Genomic DNA, 8,061 nt, shown 5'->3' on the forward strand with positions numbered 1-8,061 from the left:
AGGTCCTCAATGAACAGTTATGCAGAGAAGTCACCTGGTCCTCAGTCCATACTTTTACAAAATTTTACCAATTCAATGTCTTTGCGTCGGCAGATGCCAGTTTTGGCCCTTGTGTTCCATGTGCTGGGCTATCAGAGTGGTCCCTCCCTTCAAGGGGGCTGCTTTAGAAAGTCCCCATGGTAAGCAGTGTCCCCCAGATGGATAAAAGAGAGGATTTTTATACTTACGATAAATCCGTTTCTCTGATTCCTTCTGAGGGACACTGCGTTCCCTCAGAATCAGAGAAACTGATCTATCGTAAGTATCAAAATCTTTATATTTTAAAAAATGTTTGACTTTTTTTAAAAAAAAAAATAAAAAAAAAATTCTCATGTTGCGTAGGTGCAAGTGCCATGTTGGCTCTTCTGCCCTAGCAACTGCCCATTTATTCCTATGGCATTGAATAAAAGGATTTTAATAGTGTGCAGGAAAAAATCCACTTCACTTTCCATAGGGTATTCATTAAAGTACAGCTATGTGTATATCGGGTAAAAAAAAACCAAACTTGGATGTATGGACTTTTTCATATAGGGATGTATTTAACAGTACAATCTTATTACATCTGTTTCACAGGAACCTCTGACAACTACTCTGTGCTCTTTGTGATACATCTCCTTCCTCTATCAAACTCTGTGACTTTGATTGCCTCGCATTCCTCTCTTCATCCTGACACTGTCCGCGTCACATGTGCCCTGTCTTCACTAGCACAAAAATGATTGGACAGGTCACTGCCTCTCACAAGAACAACACTCCTCTCCTGCTGCTGTGACTGTGCCAATCAGATTGGCCAAATATTCGATTCCGTCCATTTGAAAACGGATACCCTGAACAAGCAGTGCATGAGGACTGAATACAATATAAGGTGCTCTTATTCAAATGCACCTTCAAAAATGCTAGGGAAACTTTTACAAGTTGTCTATTGTACCATCTGGTTTCATCCATTTCATCTAATCTTGCTCTTTATAATGTTGTAGCTTAAATGTTTTCTGTGATCTTTCATCAGACACTAATTTCTGCTTTCTTTACATTTAGGAAGAAACTGTGGCCGAGTTGAGGACAGTGGAGAGTGAGGCAGCATCTTATCTTGATCAAATTTCTAGGTGAGGGTTTGCAACCCAAGAACATCTTTCACTTTGCAACATTTTCTCACTTGTTCATTCTGATACAAAGTCGAACAATCGGTAATATTTGAACATGAAAAATAATATCCAGAGATCTATGATAGCATAGATAAACATACCAAAATAAATCAAAATAACACAATAGAAAAGTAAAAAGTGGGAAACAAAATTATGTCCAGAAAAAAACACAAAATAAGATAAAAAAAATTGTTAAAACAAATTTAATTTGTAATCAAATAATTGTTGGCCAGGGCTATAGTTTTATTTTAAGGTTAGGTTATCATTTGATTCACTCTGGCTTGCAGGGCTTGTACTGTGTAATTAATACAGACTCTATATTTAATCCAGAAAATGTCAGTTTCTCATTTATTAAAAAAATAGACACTGACAATTTCCTTACCAAAATCCTTCCGTTTCCGTATTAAGTAGAGCTGCATTGGTACCTTCCACGGATCATGAAATAAAGTGTCTTGAACAACTTGTACAGCCTATCTTTCTTTAATGAATTCTCCCGGTGTAGTGGCTTGGAGATTATTTTCAGTAAGGTTGTGCTGAGGGTGAATAATTTCCCCTAGTTGGTGGGAGGGATTTGGGAGAAACTTGTTAGAAGATTGAATTTCCCGAGGAGGGACAACTCTCTCAGAAAAAATGGGCACATTGCACTGCAGATAGTCACACAAATTGTTAACGGAAAGGCCAATATCGAAAAAATGTCTGACAGTTGCGTTAAGCAAATCTAAACTTTGGTGGGTAAATTTACTAAATTGCAGGTTTTGAAGAAGTGGAGATGTTGCCTATAGCAAACAATCAGATTCTAGCTTTCATCTGTTTAGTACATTGTACAAAATGACAGCTAGAATCTGTTTGGTTGCTAAAGGTAACATCTCCACTTTTTCAAATCCAGAGTTTAGTAAATATACCCCCAGGTCTTTAAATGTAGGTTTCTTACCATATCTGCCATAGCCATGACTACTAACAAGGTTTTCTTATCGCTATTGGTTTTTCTTTGTTTTTTTTTTCCTCTTGCGTGCTTTGCGAGATTCTCATTGTGTTTTTTACATGCATTTTGTACTCATTATGTAGATACTACATCACCCGAGCAAAACTCGTTTCCAAAATAGCGAAATACCCTCATGTGGTAAGTAATGGCAAGTTCCCTCTCCTACTACTAGAAGCGTCTGCTTTTCACTATATACTTGGCAATAATCTCTATCAAACCTTGTCATGCTTATGTTAAAGTCCTCTCATTAAAGCTGTTTTAATCTTTCCTAACTTCTGTTCTTACTCTGCAGGAAGATTATCGGCGCACAGTAACTGAAATAGATGAAAAGGAATATATCAGCTTACGACTAATTATATCGGAACTGAGAAACCAATATGTAAGGAATTAATACAATACTCTTTATCAATGCTGCTTTTTTTTTTTTATTTTTTTTTTTTATTAATTTCGGCTCTGTTTATTGAACCCTTCTAATTATTGAATAGAGTATTGTTTCTCTCCCCTGCAATTTACTTAAATTCATAATACCCACTTTCAATTGTTACCCTCGTATAGTTTCCTGCCTTCCAACACGAGAAACTATTTACCGTAAGTTCTTTCAGCACAATGTACAGATGTTTCATCTATTATCTGGAACGTTTGGTAGTTTCTGGATAAGGGGGTATTTTCATAGTTTGGACCACAATGCTAATAAATAAATTCCCATTTAACCCCCCCCCCCCCCCCATCCCCACTGTCTTTCCTGACACTGGTTTGACTTTCTTCTCATTACTCATTTTGTTTAGCAGTGCTCCTCATAACATCTTTATAAGGAAACTTGCTGATCTTGAAATTATCACTTAGCCGCTACTTGATGCAGTAAGAGTATTGGCTAAAACTATCAAACAGGACAGTTCTTACTGACTTGTCCAAAACAACAGTTAGAATACTATTAATGAAGTGTAGCTGAAATACAAAATTGTTTGTGTTTATTTTGCATTTTATTCACTTCCTTGGTCTGTATTCCAGGTGACGTTGCACGATATGATCTTCAAAAACATTGAGAAAATCAAGAGGCCAAGAAACAGTAACACCGAAACACTCTACTAGCCAGTGTGTCCACATGAACCCTCCTCCCAACTTTAGTTCTGTTCTTGTTTTAATTTTTTGTTTCTTCCTTTGAACTTAAAAGGAATATAGACCGTCATTGCCTTGTTTGAACTTGTGACATACTCTCCACCAAGAAGGTATAGAAACTGGTTTGGAGATAAGTGTGCTGGTTTTTAAATCTATAAAATGACTCTCTTCCCCCCCCCTTTTGGATTCGGCAGTTAAATGTGTATTTGAAAGCCATAGTCACTGACAAGGGGCTGTTGAAACCTTTTCACAAATAAAATGCTGTAGTACTGGAGTTCTGCGAGCAGTGCACTGTAGTCTTCTCAGGCACTGTAGGTGTTGGATGACCAATACTGAATCACTGGCTCTGGGTCTGTTTCTAACCAAGGTTCTTAAAGTGAGCTATCCTCCCATGGAGGGCAAGCCACGACTGCTGCAAAGCATCTTGACCGTTTTTGCTTGGTTACCCGAATCTATAAGAGTTGTCTAACCTAAGACCTTGGCTTTAACGAGATAGAAGTAGTTTTAGTTTTAATAATATACAGATCTCAGAAGTATGCTGTAACCCACACCACCCAATTGGATATCAGTGTGATGCAAGGAAAAAAATGACTTTTTCGCTGTGGATTATGGCATGTTTGTGCTAACTGCACCATGTTTAGGAATTCTTAGTGTACCTGTTGCCGACACAGTGTAGGCAACTATATTCAGCCCAGTTAATTCTGTGGCATGAATATATCAATAGTTTCCTGTCATAAATTTCAGCCCCCCCCCCATAAGACTGCCCCCACTGTAAGGTTTTGCAGCAGCTGTGAGCTTTTCGGCCAGGACTCCATTCAGTTTTTCTGCTTATCTCATATAGATCATTGTCATTTCTGGACTATCTCTTAGTCTTGTGGACATAATGGGAATAACTTCAGAAAAACTGAAAGGGATTCTTCGGGGTGATTCTGTAAAGTGTAATCTCATGCCCCTTTTAATCCTTAATTTGTCGTGTTTACCCCTATCAGAACATTTTACAGTATTAACTTGTAAAGTGTAAGTAATTATCTTTCTACAGACCTCTATAAGGAAACCACAGCATTTTGAAATCAGATGGCTTTCCCAGTGCTGTAAAGTGTAGAATTTGTATTCATAATGGTCTGGTCTGTGGTCCATCTGTTGTGCTTAACTCTTACTGCACATAGTTAAGAAAACAATGCTTGCCATCTTTACCCTGTATATATAATACATGTCTGTCCATTGTGGGAGCAGTAAATGTGCTTGCTATTTACACTTCAGTTACACAACACTTGACACTAGGTAAGAAAATGTGTGTGCGCCAAGGTTCTACCAGGAATAAGTTTTCCATGTTTAACCAAAAGTTCTCAAACTAGCAATGAACAATCAAAAACTTTGCCTGGATTTATAACAAAGGAAATGAGCTGTACATGTCCTTTGGTTGAGTTGCAAATTGATAATCTTTGTGACCGTCTATTTGATAAAGGCCTCAATCTGTTGAATGAGATTATAATATTGAGATGTGGTTAGGAAGAACTTAGTCAGCATATCTCTCTAGCAATACGCTCTGTGAGCATGTGCATGAGGAAAGTATTATGCCATTGAACTTGGATAATGACCGTTCCCTGGAAAAGGTTTATCCAGTTGATATGTCTGTGAGCCCTGTACTTTAGCTTAGTTTTCAGTGGATCAATCCTACCACACTGCTATCTGTGATAACATTTTTTGTACACTTTGGCTTGCATTTTTGAGCTGGTGTTCTAGGAGTACATTGAGTTGTGAAATTGAGGAGTAGATGTTATCGGTATATAGGTGTTAAGGTGGCCAGCACATCCAGATTTGCAGCTAATGTAACCACACACATGAAATGTCAAACTGGACTACTCTGGTTTTGCCATGGTACAGCTGAACACTGCAGTTAAGGTCTGACTTGTTTGTTTTCTAATTACTTACCTGATCAAAACAAATCATAATTTGTTCAGGGAGGTCTGATTTGTTTTGGGCCTATTGATGCAGCAAGTTAAACTTTGTTCTAAACTATCAAACTAGCCAATAACTTTGTTGTGTGTGTGAACAGAAGAAGACCAGCTTTTTGAGACTTGTTTTCACAAGTTACTTACGACACAGATCTATAACTTGCTGCTAGAGTATTCTAAAGCAACATATTTGCCTTCCAGTGTCCAGTAGGGTGGCCATAGTTGTGCTTTCAGTGTGACCTTGTTGCATTCTGGACTGTATTTAGTATAATTATGCTTTGTGCAGTAAGAGTGCAGTTATATTGCAGTTGCAAATCATTTTCATTTTATTTCAATCTCGTCGCAATTCAATTAGTGTATCTTTTTTTTTTTTTTATTCATTCAATATATTGCCAAAAGAATATAAATTAGCATCTGTCCATTTAATCCAGGCGAATACACACGCACCAATATCCACTACCACCAGTCTTCTCAGGGGAGAAGGGTTGGCATATTGACGATTCATTCTTTGAATGTTTTAAATGTAATCCATCCTAAACAGGAGTAGATTAACTAGGGGGTAAATTTATCAAACTGCAGTATTGAAAAAGTGGAGATGTTGCCTATAGCAACCAATCAGATTCTAGCTGTCATCATTTATTTAGTAAATTCTACAAAATAACTAGAATCTGATTGGTTGCTATAGGCAAACATCTCCACATTTTCCAACCCACAGCTTGATAACATAATCCCAGTCCTAGAGGTAAATTTATGTTACAACTTCATGTGTTGCGTCCAGTAAAGCGCCATTTTCCAACCGTTGGAGCACCGAAAGTTGCTATGTAACGTTCTTTTCAATTCTCAGACTACATTTGTTTTGGGGTTTTTTTTGTGACATTTTTGCCTGATCAAATTCTGCGAGCACTTTACCAGGTCATGCGTAACATAGATTTGAGCTGCGATGTGCAGATTGCTGAATAAAGCTGCATTAAAATGTATGTGTCCCCATGCACGCAGAAGAGGCAGCCATTTTGTGCTAAATTGATGTTCATGAAAATGTAGCCTAGTCATTTTCTTTTGACATCACTGAGGCACTGTGATTAGTGAACTGATCAGATGCATTCTCACCAATGTCTGTTCAACTCAATAAATGACTGCACCATTTGTTTGCAACAGATAAGCTTCACCTCATTATCCAAGTATTCATTTCAGTCTCCCAAGTTAGGATTTGTTGTCTCCAGCCTCCAAGTTACATATTTCACTTCCTGTTCTGATTGGTGGTGTCCCAGCCTTAAATTGTATATTTTATTTTTTATCATTGTCATTTTAGTTCTTTATTGTAAAAGAAATGTTTTGATTTATTTTTCTTTGCTGAAATGACGTATGTATAATTTTAAAATGTCAACTTATTAAAAATGTTCATCTAATGTGTTTTGAAAATGGTTTCTCCAATGCTGATTTTCAGTGTTAGTCTGTATGTGAACAGTCAAGTCACCTGCACTAGAGATTGCATCTTTCTGTTTTATCAGATAAGAAACACCTTGCCTTAACAAGTCTGGCCATATGAACACAAATAAAACACAGGCCATAGTCATTTACACAGTATCTGTGACTCTAACATTTTAATGTACAAATGTTTTCAAAGAATAGAAAAGCTAAAATTTAATTTAGCTATGTTGACCAGTTGATTTTATTATAGTTTTAAATTTGATTTTGCTGTGCATTCAGCTTTAGGTCTGAAAGCTAAAACCATAGGTAAGTACATTGTTAAGGGAGTGGAGTATTTGTTATAGGTTAAACCTTTGAAATATGTATGTCTTTCGTAAGACAGACATCAACTTTCCATTTGCTCTATACAAATGAAATCTGTAAAGGTTGCAGAGAAGTATGTTACATCAGTACAGACATCTACGGGAGTTTCAAGCTTGGTCCTTGCTGCTATAATATAATATCATATCACTTTACCTTAGAAAACAAATTATAAGTGGTCTTCAATGATGAACAGAAAACATGAATCATAAGAGCTTGTTTACAATACCAGCTCATCCACTTGATGTGGTCTATGTACCCAGTTTTAGGCTCAAGAAACCAGTATACAATACAGAATTGCCTTTCTCTGTACTGGCACAAGGAAAAATAGATTGCCTACACCGATGTCTGTTCACTATCGTCTCTTCACCAGAGATCCTAGATTACAGATCTCTGCATCTATAAGCAATGTGAGACTGGCTGCTAACTTCTACACATTATTCCCGTCCATATTAAAGTGGAGATCTGGGGGTAAATTTATCAAGCTGCGGGTTTGAAAAAGTGGAGATGTTGCCTATAGCAACCAATCAGATTCTAGTTGTTTAGTATATTTGAAATGACAGCTAAAATCTGATTGTTTGCTATAGGAAACATCTCCACTTTTTCAAACCTACAGCTTGATAAATTTATCCCCAGGTCTCTGAAGAATGTTATGAAAAGTTTATATATGCCAGCTTGAACACTGTAGAAACAGGAGAGAATGCAATTTTAAACAAGAATAGCCTACACATGTCCATGAAATAGCTTTTAAGTCGATTGTCCCATTACTTTTGGTCCCTTAAAAGGTGGGATGCACATATAGAAACCGTTGTAATTCCTACACCGTTCACCTAATTTGGCTGTAAATACCCTAAAATTAAAGCTGAAAGTCTGCAGTTAAAGCACATCTTGTTCGTTTAATTTCAAATCTATTGTGGTGGTGTATAGAGCCCAAAATATGAGAATTGTGTCGATGTCCCAATATTTATGGACTTGACTGTATTTATATATACAAAGATTGAACAGAACATAATGATTTTAAGATGTGATTTATATCCTGATG

General features: G+C 36.9%; 1 protein-coding gene across 1 annotated transcript in view; it reads left to right on the forward strand.

The window, feature by feature from the left end:
• Positions 1–6,650, forward strand: part of PSME3 (proteasome activator subunit 3) — a 31,389-nt gene extending 24,739 nt beyond the window's left edge. Inside the window, exons 8-11 of the mRNA XM_075177407.1 lie at positions 1,072–1,139; positions 2,244–2,298; positions 2,453–2,539; positions 3,169–6,650. Coding sequence (XP_075033508.1) covers positions 1,072–1,139; positions 2,244–2,298; positions 2,453–2,539; positions 3,169–3,249 — 291 coding nt within the window. The 3' untranslated portion in view covers positions 3,250–6,650. The remainder of the gene's footprint in view (positions 1–1,071; positions 1,140–2,243; positions 2,299–2,452; positions 2,540–3,168) is intronic.
• Positions 6,651–8,061: the final 1,411 nt, after the last annotated feature.

The sequence above is a fragment of the Mixophyes fleayi genome, chromosome 6 (genome assembly GCF_038048845.1).
Source record: "Mixophyes fleayi isolate aMixFle1 chromosome 6, aMixFle1.hap1, whole genome shotgun sequence".
Lineage (NCBI taxonomy): Eukaryota > Metazoa > Chordata > Amphibia > Anura > Limnodynastidae > Mixophyes > Mixophyes fleayi.